This window comes from Centruroides sculpturatus, unplaced genomic scaffold (assembly GCF_000671375.1).
Source record: "Centruroides sculpturatus isolate CEXI.00-Female unplaced genomic scaffold, Cexi_2.0 scaffold1035, whole genome shotgun sequence".
NCBI lineage: Eukaryota > Metazoa > Arthropoda > Arachnida > Scorpiones > Buthidae > Centruroides > Centruroides sculpturatus.
In genome coordinates, this window is record NW_019385222.1 from 192,653 (window position 1) to 207,839 (window position 15,187).

General features: G+C 26.8%; 1 protein-coding gene across 1 annotated transcript in view; it reads left to right on the top strand.

Moving 5' to 3' along the window:
- The window catches only part of LOC111636353 (lysine-specific demethylase 4C-like), a 111,142-nt gene extending 96,646 nt beyond the window's left edge, over window positions 1-14,496 (top strand). The window contains exons 15-19 of the mRNA XM_023381568.1: window positions 5,539-5,733; window positions 7,249-7,419; window positions 10,082-10,201; window positions 10,296-10,388; window positions 13,755-14,496. Of these exons, the coding sequence (XP_023237336.1) occupies window positions 5,539-5,733; window positions 7,249-7,419; window positions 10,082-10,201; window positions 10,296-10,388; window positions 13,755-13,868 (693 nt within the window). The 3' untranslated portion in view covers window positions 13,869-14,496. The remainder of the gene's footprint in view (window positions 1-5,538; window positions 5,734-7,248; window positions 7,420-10,081; window positions 10,202-10,295; window positions 10,389-13,754) is intronic.
- The last annotated feature ends 691 nt before the right edge of the window (window positions 14,497-15,187 follow it).

Below are 15,187 nucleotides of genomic sequence, written 5' to 3' on the forward strand. Positions count from 1 at the left end.
TATGGTACAACATAATCCAGGATTAACAGCGTATATGGAAGACTTAAATAAATTGGCGGATTATTTCTTACTACAGATTTAATATTGATGTTTCATATATGTAAGATACTTAAAATTATTAAAGATATTTAAAAAGTATAGTGTGTTGAGTAAAAATTTAATAAATATAATTGAAAGTATTCAAAAGTTTTCTTTATTTATGGTTATTTTGTAATTTTATTTTAGCATGTTATGGCATTACTGCAGAATATGATTCTTCATCATGGAAATGTGCAAGATGTATATCAAATGCAATAGATGCTGTAAGTAAATCTTCAAATTATAAATTGTATATAAATTTAAATCATATTTTTTTTATTTATTTTGAATATGAAAAAGTTTGTTTAGATTAGGAAATTTTCGAATTCATTTCGTGTTTTTATTAAGTTATTCTTAACCAGTTTTCATGTTTTATTTAAATTTTTTCAATTTCATCTTTACAGAATATTCTTGAAAATTTGCAGTTTTCCAACACATCTGTACACTTTTACAACATTTCCAACATATTATATACAGTATATATAGTATATATATATATATATAATATTAACAAATGTTAGATTATAATTTTTTCAAAATTAACCAAAATTAACATGTAATTTAGAATAACTATATAATTGATTAAATTGAATAATTTTTTCATCAAAATAAATCAATAAATTTATTAATTTAGTTAAAAAGACTTACAACAAGGTGCAGTTACATTAATATCAGAAACTTTAAAGAGAGAACACAAACTTTTTTAATTTGTACCAACATGACTGCTGAAATACAATCTGAGTTTAAAATGACTTCTAGAGATACTGTTTCTTACATAAGTAAATGACAAATGCAATACAAAAAAAATGAAAGAAGATATATCTTCATTTTAGAATAAATGTATTGGCTAACATTAACACAGTTAATGTTATTCTTTTCCCGCAAGATGAAATAGCCAATGCCTTTATAGGATAGTCATGGAAAGATAATATTGTGACTTTCAGGCAAATGTTAGTTTTTAACACTCCTCAATTTTTGTTAAGTAGTTAATATCATCAAGTTAATACAAATCATAAATCACTTATGTCAGGTCTATCCAGTAGTGTTTAATTAGCTCAAATGACCGTTTAGTAAAAATAAATGGCATACCCACTCTAATCAAAATATCACTAATCAAGGAAGGCTATTCTAGATCTTCATCAGAAAGACTAACTTCCTATAGTCTTTCTCTTGAAGATCTAGAATGACAATTAAAATTTTAACAAGTTAATAATAAATTTTATTTCTAAAGGTGGTGTACCTAGTTCAAAATCTAAGAAACAGCCCAGAGACTGACCAATTTTAAATGAAGCAATTGCTTAAAATAATAAAGCTGAATCCTTTCTAATTAATCTATTAATTGAATACCTCAAAAAGGTAACAGTTAGCCAGTCATTGAACCTGTCATGAAATTGAACATTTTAAAATGTATCTTGATGATAAAAGTTTTAACTTAATTAATAATTTTCATGTTCTATTATGGCATTACTGCAGAATCTGATTCTTCCTTGTGGAAATGTGCAAGATATATATCAAAAAGTTTGTATCTTCAATTCAGTCTGAATTATCATTTTTGTAGATGAAATGAAAAATAAACTTTTAAATATTTAAAATATTGAATGATCTCTAATCTTGAACTTTCCAGGAATAGCTGATTTGAGTTTTTCAAAATCCCTCCTTTATGGAAAATCATAACTTTACATTTGTCTTATTAATAATTAGATTATTATTATTATTATTATTATTATAACAACAATGATTTAAAATATTAAGTTTGCCTATAAGGCCACTACACAGTCAGCCAACATCATCATCAGCATGCAATAAACAGTTGATCTCTACTTCCAGTGATAATGATATGCCCAACAACAAAAAATTAACTTGTAGCTAACACAGTAAGTCATTAAGAAACAAAATGAAGAGACTTGAGTGGATCATCCTAAGTGAATCTTTTATTGGAATAAATTGCCTTTGTTTTTTGATAGTATCTTTCTGTTACATATCTGACATTCAACATAAAGTCCTTGAGTAAATTTACAAACTTACCAGATATCTGCATTACTACATTTTAAGTCTAATAATAATAATAATAAATCATGATCAATTGAACCAATGCTTTCTGATGATCAATAAATATTGCATATTAGTTTTTCTTTCTTATATAAGATTGACTGAACTAACCTATTCAAAATTAAAATATTATATCCAATTTTTCTTTGCCTGACAAAAGCACCTTGACAAGAAAAGATGACCTGTAAATCTTCCATCAAAATATGATTAGCTAGAAGAGAAAAAAAAAATAGTTTTCTTATATTATTAATTAGTCCAATTAATATGTAATTTAAATTAATTAAAGGTAAATTTCTACTTTCCTTTTTAAAAATTATTCTTAAAACTATTACTTTCCCTGATTATAGAAAAATAGATATAATTTAAAATACTTAAAGGAACTACCTCATTCAAAATCTCATTTGACAAATGTTTAAACATCTTATTGCTATTTTGTCTAATCTTGGGGACTTCCCAAAATATAAAATCACAAATTCCAGTTACCTGAAAGTAAATAGATCATTCAATCATAATGGTATTTCAGTCTCAAATGAATAACTCATTAACCACCATTTCTACACCTGAAAACATATCTATTAAATAAGCTTCCAAATCATCAATTGAAATCTTTTTTTTTTTTCTGAATCTGTTTTATCAATTTCCAAAAATCTGTCAAATTCCTAAACTCAAGTAATTGTTGTTCAATTTTCAAACAAATAATTTTTTCTTACTTCAATATAACAGTCAGTTTTTTTTGTTTTGACAATATTCCTCCAAAGACTGCCAAGTTTCTGGACTATGAAATTTCTTTAATGCCTTATATTTAAGCATTTACTGGCTTAAACAGTCTTAAACCAGGTTTTAGCAAACTGTCTTGAGATTAAGGATATGATTATTATACCACTCTGAAGCTTTTAGTAAACTTTCTGTCAATATTATTCAGTAAACCAAAACATGCTGTAATTAAAAATAAAGGCTGTAATAAAGGCCCTTTTGTTGCCAGGCCTTTGACATATGTAAACAGTTAGACATTTGAATTTTTTCTGTTTTTATTTCCCACAAGATGTTAGAAACATTGATTTTTCAGAAAAGAAATACAGTAATCAAGGTTGTGGGCTGGATATGAAGGCTTAATGGGCCATATCCGGCATCAGTTTGTGACTCCTGGTTTAGTTGTAGACACTTAAAAAAGGTGTAATGGGTTATAGTATCCTGATTTAAATAAAATAAAAATATGACCTGTATGTTAAATTTTGCTTCATTTGGATATTTATAGCTGGATTATAGTTTAATTTTAGTTTTATCAAAAATAGCAATTCTAGAATAAGTTCACAATCACAGTGAATAAGAAAAGAACAATGGAAGCCAAAAACTAACATATTTTATCAGAATGGACAGACTTAAATTGTTTTACGTTGTCTAAGTGAGATGGAGCATTTGATTTGTCAAAAACCGTGGCAATAGTTAAAGGTTTCAACATAAAATGACATTATAAGACTAAACATAAATGATTTGCCAAACAATTCCCAGTGGGAAACAATCTTCACAAATTAAAATTGAGAGATTCTGCTCAACTTGCATGACATCAATCCAAATTATGAATCATTCAATGACTGAGCAAGATAAGTGTACTGAGGCTGAGGCCTTTTTGCGTATTTCTTGGACTCTTGCTAAACACATGAATTCATTTTCTGATGCTGATGTAGTTAAAGAATGGATGCTTGAGGCTGGAAATGCATTATTTGAGAATAAAAAAGATGCAATTGAAACTATTTGACATATTCCAATGTCTATATTTTTCAATACAAGAAACACATGTATTGGCTGAGAAAAATTGCCCTATTTAAAAAAGATTTTAACTGCCAGATTGTTGTGCTTTAGCTATAGTTGAATCATGTGACATCATGGACACAGCATAGCTCATGATTTTGTGCACTGTTTGGATAAAACCAGTAGTAAATTTGTTGAAGAATTTTGGCTATTTTGCTGCTGTTAGAAACGCTATGAGGAGGAGACTTGTATAGAGCTGTAATGTAGTGTACCGAAATGGTTGGGCTTGAAAATATATCTGTGATAACAGATGGTGCACCAGCAATGGTCAGAATTTAAGAAAGACTTAGTTCAATGAATGAGTAATGATCCAAAATACAATGAAATTTTGATTTTTTATTACAGCATCATCAATTAAAGTGTGTTGTGCTGCAAACTAAGTCTCAGTCTGGAAAGTACAATGCAGGAAGTAGTTAAAATAGTGAATTTCATCCATGTGAAATTGTCACTTGCTCACTGATGGTCACTTTACTCACAAGTCATTACTTGAAACTAATGCTCAGAATGATTTACTACTACACATAATGTAAGAAGGCTGAGCAAAGGTTGTGCTCTGCAAAAATTTCTAGACTATTTGAAGAAACAAAATTATTTCTCTGCAACAATAATCATTCATCAGCAAAGAATTATTTAGGCTTTCTTGACTAAAAAGCAAGTATATTATCATCCACGGTGTTTCTAACTGACATATTTAAACATATCAATGACTTGAATATCAAACTATAATGGAAAGGAAGGTTTGTGTATGGACTCTTGTTAGAAGTTAAGTTTTTCTAGAAAAATCAACCTCCTGGATGATGATGATGATGATGTCAATGAATTTTTGTACTTTCCTAACCTAAAGATAGTTTGTGTTAGCACTGAGAATAGTGACATTAAAACAAAAACTGAGTAAAACAAAAAATAAATTACAATGAATGTTACTCTCAACACCAACAATAGCCCAGAAGGAGATGAATAAAAAGTTTTGTTTTATTTCCAGCACTCTTGGAAGTAAAATAGCAACTCTTTTTCATTGAGTTAAACCATGAAATAATTTTTAATATTATAGTCAGAAAGAATGTTGAAATACCTATTTAAAGTTTATCTTAAAAAACATTTTATTTATATAAATTTCAGGAATGTTGTTTGTGTGTATTACGAGGTGGTGCTTTAAAGCCAACTACTAATGGACGATGGGCTCATGTTTTGTGTGCTATTTTAATACCAGATGTGAGTTTTGTGGATATTGTCAAAAAGGAACCCGTAGATATTAGTAAAGTGACTAGAGCTCGTCAAAAATTGGTAAGTAGTTCAGTATTGAAAAATATAGACATATNAAATCTCTTACAATAAACAATTTATGTACAGCATTTTGAAAATATTTTTACTCAAATTAATATGAAAAATGATTTATGCAGATCAATATAATAACGATTACTTTATTAGAACAATAATAATAATAATAATTTGATTTCTTGAAAAAACTAGTTATTATACTATAATGGTTAAATGATTTATTCAAAGTTAGACAATATAATTGTATAGAAAGAAACAAATTTAAAAAGTTTAAAATTATTAAATGAAATTTTCTATATCAATTTAATTTTTTTTTTATTTCAGAAATGTTCGTACTGCCATAAAATGTTCAGTAACTTTAATTTAGTAAATGGAATTTGCATACAGTGTTCAGCAGGGAAGTGTTCATTATCTTTTCATGTGACTTGTGGTTATATGGCAGGTGTTACATTTGAAACGTGTGATTGGCCTGTACCTGTATATATAACATGTACTCGTCATACAGCTAATAAAGAAAAGGTGAGTTAAAGTTTTTATTTAATACATTTGTCATAATTTTATTATTTTAAAAGATGGTAAAATGCATCAAAATATAATTATATCTAAAGTGTTCATATATTTAGTGAAAACTTCCTTAAAATTTGGATATTTGTATTCTAAAGAATCTATAAAATTATAAATCATTATCTCATTCATACAGTAACTGTATTTGTAATGATCATACTTTTCAAAATTATTTTATTTCATACTGTTTACAATTTATAAAACCAACAGTAATATACTGTATGTAGTATATAGGGTGTAGTTATAAATATTTTACCTATATCTTGCTTCTAGTACATAATAATAATTAAATGCAATTGGACTGGAATATAGCTAGTTGGCTGTTCATTGATTTGGATATCATAAACTTCAAATTTCCTTCAAATAGCGATAAATCCTATCTGGGCTTATGAAAGATAATGACATAGTTTAAGTTAAATCATAGATCATCTCATGATCAGTACAAAATGTTTTTAATGTAGTTAAAATATTTTATTCTTCTTGCTTCTTGCTATCAGTTTGTTTATTTTTGGTACTACCAAATGTATGTAGTTGAGGAGTGAATAAATTTAATTTTTTTTTCTTGACAATCAGTCCCATCAAGTCAGGGTTTTTGGCATTTAACAATTTCTCCATTTTTCTGCAATGAATGTAGTCATTTTGCATTAGTTCCTGTACCAAGTTCAGGGGCAAACTATCGACTGATCCTCTATTTTTGTTTGTGTAACATCTGTACTGTTAGGACATTTTCAGGTCAAGAAAGAAAGGATGTTGCAATGTTGTACAGTGTGTTGACTGATGGGTTCAGCAGTGTCCAGTCTGATGTGATTTGTTGCTGAGTTGCCCTTTGTTGCTTGGTTACTAACCTGGTTAGCAACCAGCAGTCACATTGTTGCATCAGCCATGGATGCCCACACTGTGCATGTACTGCTGATGTCTGTCTGGAATTTAAGTATTCCTGGTACTGGTATTTCCTTAACTGTTGTATGAGAAAATTCAAGAGCATTGGCAACCTCGCTGATAGTGTTATCCGTTCTTCTTGCTCCAACAATCCGTCCACGATCAAACAGCAATAAATCTTTTACCTAGCTCATTGCTACTCTAATCAAGCTCATACATAACTCGTAAGTATCGTATCTACGATGTCAAATACAAATGTTCCAGCTCAAAACATTTTCCCTGTTAATAAAAGGTAAACATTGCATATGCTGCTGTCTCTAATTTTTTGGCACTTCAGTTTATATTAAACAATTATTGAAAAAGTGGGAAAAGACATATTTTTTGTAAACAATCTAAAAACAAAATTGATTAAAAAATCTGAAGAAAATAATAAAAATGAAAAAAAACCTGATAAAATAGAACTTTCTAACAATAATTTTAGATATCCAGATTAAATGGTGTTCTTTTTATTTCTTAAAGTCAAATGGGTATAATATTTTCAATTGTTTATAAAATTTAATTTTACAAAATTAAAAATATTTTTATTTTCAGATGTATAACAGAAATTTAAGTGAAGTACAGATTGAAGACAAAGTAATTGCCAAACATAAAAATGGAAGATATTATCATTGTGAAGTAATTGATAAATATGTGCAAGATTTTTACTCTGTTGATTTTGAAGATAGTTCCTATAGTGACAATCTTCTTCCAGAGGATATTAAGGTACAAAAACTGTTTTATTATAAAATAATATATCAAATGAAAATCCTTTGAATAGTTAGGAGTTTGTTTTATAATGCAAAGTTTTAATTAATACTTTAAATTTTAAATATATAATGGATTTAATTTTGGAAAATCGGGAATTTTCAAATAATATAAATATAAAGTACAATACAATTGGGGATCTTAGATAACTTTACAGAATTTTCCAAATTGTTTTTATCAATTGAAAATCTTGATTATATAATTTATATGAACTTTTTGGTTAAATTATTTGAAACAATATTCTAGTCTATTTATTTAACTTTTTATGAAAAAATAATAATTTTGATTATATTGTTATTGAAAATACTTAGCTACTTTTATATTTAAGCCACAGATTGTATTATGGCATGAAAGTAACATGACAAAATTTTAAATTCTAACAAGATTTTTCTAGTAATTGCTATTGTTTTACATTATTATTCAAATATAAGATTAATTTAAAATAATTTTAAAAAATGAACACATATTTAAAACAGTTATCTATTTTATCATTTTTAAAAATTAAATTAAGATAATCATAGACACAATTAAATCATAGACTAATTAAATACTTGAAGGTCAATAAACTTTTATTCTTTATTATATGCCAAAGAAATATCAACAAATTGACTACAATTATAGAATATCTATAAACAAAAATTATGGTTGATTTTTGTTCTCTTAAAGTTGATTTGCCATGTATTAAGAATATTATTCTGTGCAAGTTAATGTCATTAGTTCTTTATTTATAATTAGTATTCTCTGATTATAAAAGTTTAAACATTTTGCAAATTTAATGTTTTTTTTTTTTTTTTCTTTCTTTTACAAAGTTAAAAATGATCAAAAATAACAAAATTGTTAGATATTTTTAAAAAAATTAAAGATTATTTGTGTAAAAAAGTTTTAATTTAGAAACATTATTTGTGTAGGCATAAATAATCAATATCAAAATTATATTTTATGTAAATCAGGAAGTAAGAAATTATTGTATATTTTTTAAATAATAAATTTCATTTATTATTTAAACTTAATTTTCAGAATGTATCTCATTTAGAAAATTATTTCTGAATCTTTCCATTCATATAAATAGCTTCATGCTGAAAAAATTTGTATAAAAACAAAAGTAATCTCATAAAGTAAGTAAATTCAAACTCCAGAGGAAATATAGAAAATTTGAATCATTCATTGTTTTAAAATAAATGTTTAATTTTTAAATAACAAACAATTTTCTGCTGTTTGCAGAAATTCAAATTTTTTTTTTGAAAGTTTCCAATATCTTTGGCAGTATTACATTCACATACATCTGAAGTTTTCGTTTTCTTTTCATTTCTTTAATTACTTTTTTTTTTAATTTAAAGATTATTTTATGCTTAAACATCTTCAAAGTATAGCTAAACAGCAGTGTTATCTAGATCAAAATGTTACTAAAATTGTGTAATAAGATAATTTTTCCCACATTCAGAAGTTTATAGTAAAATGTGTATCTCAGGAATTTCCTAAAATGCATGCATTCTATAACTAGTTTGCCTAAATTAAATTTTTCAAGTTTTATTTTCAAAATAGAAGACATACTAGCTTTGAAATATCAAAATTTTAGTAAAAAAAATTGAGTCAACTGGATTTTTTTACCATAATTGAAATATTAATGTCAAGGAGATAATAGCAAATTTGATTTATTCAATAATTTAAATTAATGAAGTTTAAAGTTTATATTTGATTGTGTTTGAATTTGAATTGCCATTGTAAATTAATAGTATTTTTTATAAGAAATTTTTAAAATCATCATGAAAAGAAAATAAGTAGAGTCTTCAAAAAGAATGCTACCATTTTAAATTACTGTAGTTATGTTAATTATTACCTGAGTAGTATGCAATGAACCTCAATCAATAGAGTAAATATCTAGTTTTATCTACTATCTGCATAGAAATGTCTTTTTGTCTATATCTCTATGAAGTGCCATAAACAAAAAGAGTGACTACACAACAGAGAAACCACTTTTTGTTCTGTAGTTCACAAAGTTGGAACAGAAATTGAAAATCATGTTCTGAGTTCACAACATGATTTTCAATGATTTTTTTTTTTTTTTTTTCACTTTTGCAGACAATTTCAAAGTGATCTGCCATGTATAACAAGCATTTTTGTTATACAATGATGACTGATTCCAACTTTGCAGACTGCAGGATAAAAATATCTCCATTGTGAAGTTGCCAGTTTTGTTTGTGGTGCTTCCTACAGGCAGTAGACAAAAAGATGTTGGAATGCAGATTATAGCTGAAGCTTCAACAGTTACTCTATCAATTTGTGTACAACAGATACTTTTTGGGTAATAGTTAATAGTAAATAGTTAATGGGTTTTGGAAGACTGTATTAAAAATCTTACATTAATGTAGTGATACAATACTAAAGAAAAAATTGATAGTTTTTAATAGGTTTTTATTTAGGAACATTAACTTTACTAATATTTTTAGTCAAGTTATAGTTTTCTAAATGTATCTAAATAAAGTTAAAAATCAATTAACTAAGCTTAGCAACCTAATCTAATTCTACAAACAAAATTGATTTTTATGAATGATGATATATATTAAAGAATGTAATAGTAAAGATATTTTATGTAATTTATATCTATTATCTTTTTTTGTAGAGTCGAGATTGTCTAACTCTCGGGCCACCTCCAATCAACGAAACAGTACAGGTCTTATGGACGGATGGAAAAATATATAATGGTCTCTTTAAAGGTGTTCAAACTCATGTGATGCATCAGGTAATTATGCATAAAAATATGAAATAATTTAATTCATATTTTTTCTTTTTATCTAATTTTATTTTGAGTATAATAATGGATTGATAATTTATAGATTGAATTTGAGGATGGATCAGAAGTAACATTAAAAAGACAGGATTTCTATAGTTTGAAAGAAGATTTACCAAAAAAAGTTAAATCAAGACTGGTATGATTATATTAATTTTTAAATGAATATATTTGAAGGGGAGAAAATACTCAGTTTTATAAAATAATAATTATCTAAAAGAAAAATTTAGATTACCTAGTAATATATTTACAGATAATACTACTAATGAAAATTGCCATATTACAACAACTTTTTATTTGTAAAAATATCATCGATAATTTATGAGAAAAAAGAATCAGATTTTAAGATATGATAAAATATTATCTTATAATATAATAAAGATGGGTTAATAATAATAAGTACAGAGTCGAAACGGTTAAGAGTTGAAAGTTGAAATTTGGTACACAGAGTGCATCACAAGAATGTACACTAAGAAGGGATTTTTTGAAATCCCCCGCAGGGGAGAGGGATTGGATTAAGACTTATCCTAAAGAACTCGGCTTCTACTGTACTATTTTAGATGCAATTTTTTATTTTTAACTGTGTTTTAGTAGGGTACGCCATGAGAATGCACCCTAATAAAAACATTTTTGGAAATCCCCGCAGGGAGACTACCTCTTAAAGATTACTTTGAAGAACTCAGCTTCTATTGTACTATTTTAGATATGGTTTTTTGCATTTTTGACTGCATTTTAGTAGGGTATGCCATGAGAATGCACATTAAGAAGGGATTTTTGGAAATTCCATCCCCCAAGGGAAGAAAAGGAGAGAGTTAGATTTAGTCAGTATAAAGTGTAAATAATAAAGAAAGAAAGTTAAATAGTGGCACATATAGTATACATTTTGGCGTTTAATAGATATTTTAATCATTTCCACTTTTCGGGTAACCCAAAGACAATAAATCCAAAATAAACGAATTTGAACAAATATTTGGATTCATTCCAAATTCAAAATATTGAATTTGAAATATAATGTTCCACAAAAGTTTTTTTAGATTTTAGAATTTAAAATTAATTATTTTATTCAAGTAAGGTTATCATCAAGTAAGTTAATTCTCCATTATAATGAAAAAGTTTGATTTTTTTTTTATTTTTTAGGTTACTTAAAATCTTTTTAAATACTAAGAATTTATTCAGATAAAATTCAATAATGGTTTTATTCATTTTTTTTCTGTTGGATATCCAATAAATAGAACAGTGAAAATGAAATTTCTCATAAATTTGACTCTAATCTTATAATATTATTGAGATGGGTTGATGATAATAACATTAAGCACAGAGCCCAAACGGTTAGGAGTTGAAAATTGAAATTTAGTACACAGTTAGGGTACGTGATGAGAATGTACACAAAGAAGGGACTTTCCGAAATTTCCCCCACAGAGGAGAGGGAGAGGGTTACGGATTACCTTGAATTCAAATTTTAAAGGTACTATTTTAAATGTGGTTTTTTGTGGAAAATCGAACATGTTTTTAGAATCATCTAAAAATTCTCTAATTAGTCTCAGAAGAGGGTGAACCGAAATCTTGTACCCAGTAAAAATGGGTAAGATTGGCTATAATCTAATAATAGTTTTTGCTATCAGTACTTTTTGCCCGAGCAACACCGGGCTCATCTGCTAGTGTGTATATATATATATATTCCATTAGAGTAGGATTAACAAGTAATAATACTTTTAAACAGCTTGAAGCTCAAATTTTATTTTTTTTTATGAAATCACTTTTTATATGCTGATTGAAAAAAATTTTTTAAATTTGATATAAAATATATTCTAGCAAATATATTAAGATATTCAATATAACATGCAAAAAATTCAGAATATATTAAATGAGTAATGACAAAAATCTATTTGTTTTTTTTATTGAACTTATAATAAATATTATATTGAGTTGATAAAACAAAATAATTAACATTACTAAAATAAAAGTTACATAGATTTTAGGGAATAAAAAAAATAAGATGTAAATTACAAATTATCAAAATAATAACTATATCAGAATTTTTAATAAATATAAAAATTTTGTGATAGTTTACCCAAAGACATATTTCAATAAATTAATTAATGATTATTTTTTTTAAATTATCACTAAACATTTTATTGTTATAAACTTTTCTTGAAAAAAAAAACTTTTTTAAATAAGTAATTATTCTAATTCTGTGAATATTGACTTAAAATTAAATTTTGACTAAAAAAAAAAGAGGTTTAATAACCTTAGATTTAAAAAATATTGTCAATAAAAACAAAAGAGGTTTATCCAATCTTTTGATTAGGGTTTCTACTTTGCAGAAATTGCTTTTAGCCCTTAGTATAATTAAATTAATTAATTAAAATATCTATAACCATAAGGTAGATAATAGGAAGGGCTTATCACACCAATGACAAAGGGCAAAGGTTTCTACTGTATATCTGGCAGTATTTGGTTTGTTTGTTTAGTTATGGCAATGCAACACATGGGCGATCTGCATCTGCCTAGGGGGATGGAGGTCTTTTTAAGGGAAACTGGCCCCTATTTAGGCGTTACAGACGTGGAGAAAACTGGAAGACTCCACGCACATGGCCAGCCCATCCCAGCGAGGTGCAAACACACGACCAAACTCCCAGTGTTCGGGGAATGAAGACCGCTTGGCCACTGGTGGGCGCCAGTATTTGGTCTTATCTCTTGCAAGGTGGGGAAACATTTGCAACGGCCGTATCTCTTGGACTGTCATACGTACCCCTCTGCCAGAGATATTACCAAATACTGCCAAGATATAGAAAAAAGGTTTAAGAATGTTATTAGTAATTTAAGAATTACTATTGCCATGCAATCACAATTACCAGTGATAACTTTTCTAGAGGCTTTTTGAGTGCTGATCCTTTATCAACTCTCAAATACAGTTGCTAACTCTTAGATTCACCGGAAGACGTTCTTTTTTGTCAAATGCTTAGCAAAAGTTTTGAAATTTTTCAACTTTCAAATTTAAGCTAGTGTCCTGCTTTTACTCTGCAGGAGAATTAACTTATGGTTTATATATTACAAATAGATTAAAAATATGTGACAGTTTTGATATTACTGAAAATTCAAAAATGCCAAATTTTGAAATTCTTTGCTCCTGGAATGAAAGACATTCAGAATGAACTCTTTGGGAGTTGGAAAGCTGGTAAATGTAGACTAATACATGTATACAAAATGCTTTAACAAATGAATAAATAACTATTATTTATTCAGTAGTTTGATATTGTTACAGGGATAGATTTGGTTGTGAGTATTAATAAGACAGTGTTTAATTAATTAATAATATTTGGTTAGGGATTAATGATTTTAGTCAAAAGTTATAGTTCATTACACAACTAATTACACTCATTAAAATACAAGCTAATTTGATAATCCCGTGTTAAAAATAGGAAATAAATATATATTTATATATAAATATTTAATATTTTTACTAACATATTTATTAATTTTATTTGACAATTTTATTTTTTAGTCTGAAGCAACTGAAGTTCAGCATAAAAATATATTCGAAGAAGAAACGGTCGGAGGTAAACGACTCCGGGTGTCCAACAGCAAGTACAAATCGGACAGTATTCTTCCTTTATAACTCAATGATAATATGCAGATTAATTTTGATTATTATTCGTCATTATTCAACAAATTCTAATCAGTCAGTTACGATAAATCTGCATTTGTCATAAATCATACTTTATATTTTTTAAATGTCTTCAAACCATCGCCTCCACCGAAATGTAAATATATCATTCGTATCATTATGAAGCTAAATGATATACCAAAGTCAGTTTTGTATTTAATTTTCATTTATTATAAGTTTTGTATAATTTATTTATGAAATATTCTGCATGTTTGAACATAGATGATAAATGTTATTGAAAAATATCTTATCACGATTGTAGAAAATTCGGACATATACTTAACCGATCAGATTTTTCATATCATGCTGATTTTATATGATCAAAAAATACTGATTATCAGATGAAAACTATGCATATGTCTTGAAATAATGAGCAATATTCCAAACAATGCAATTCGTTAAGTGCAAAAAGTTTGTAGAATTATTATACTGTATATGTATTTGTAATGTTATTTTCTTCCCACTATTACTATTCTTTAGTTTAATGTCGACTGATCTTTTTAACTAGTTTCTTCTTGTAATAATTTCATTTTGTATATGAACTCAAAAAATGTCCTTTTTAGGACTTATTATTGTAAAATGGATTTAGATGAATTGACATTTCTGTAAAAAAAAGTTTAAAAAAAAAGAAAAATTATATATATATGAAATAAATATAATTTACTAAACTTGATTTAAGTATTTTTAATAATTGTTTTTAATATAAAATATTTGTCATAAATCATTTTAATTTATTTAATTACACTTGCAATAATTATTTATATCATTAAAAAAAAACAAATGTACAGTATAAGACTGTATATATTTTATAAAAACTTTTCATTATCGTATCAGCATATAGGAAATGATTTCATTCAAAGATAGTATATGTCAATTTATTCAAATACAGTGGTATCTCGTACTTCGAACGCTTCGGAGTTCGAACTGAGCATTGAAAAAATGCGCTCCAAAAGCGTAAAGGCAATCTGTTACGATCGTATGTTTTCAGTGTTTTTTCGCTGTGTTTTTGATGTGTGCGCTTATATATTCAAATATATATTGCGTGGTGTTTGTCGTTTTTACTGTTCCTACGGCGTTACGAAATTCATGAAGCATGTGCCCGATAAGACATTCTAATTTATCTGAAGTAAAAGTTTAAAATAAGCAAATAATGTATTAAATTTCCCGTTATACCAATAATTAAATCACACGTCTAAGTTAAGTAAACGACGGATTAACTGTTAAGATGCTGAAATAAATAGTAAATGCAATTTTCATTTCGTTATACAGCA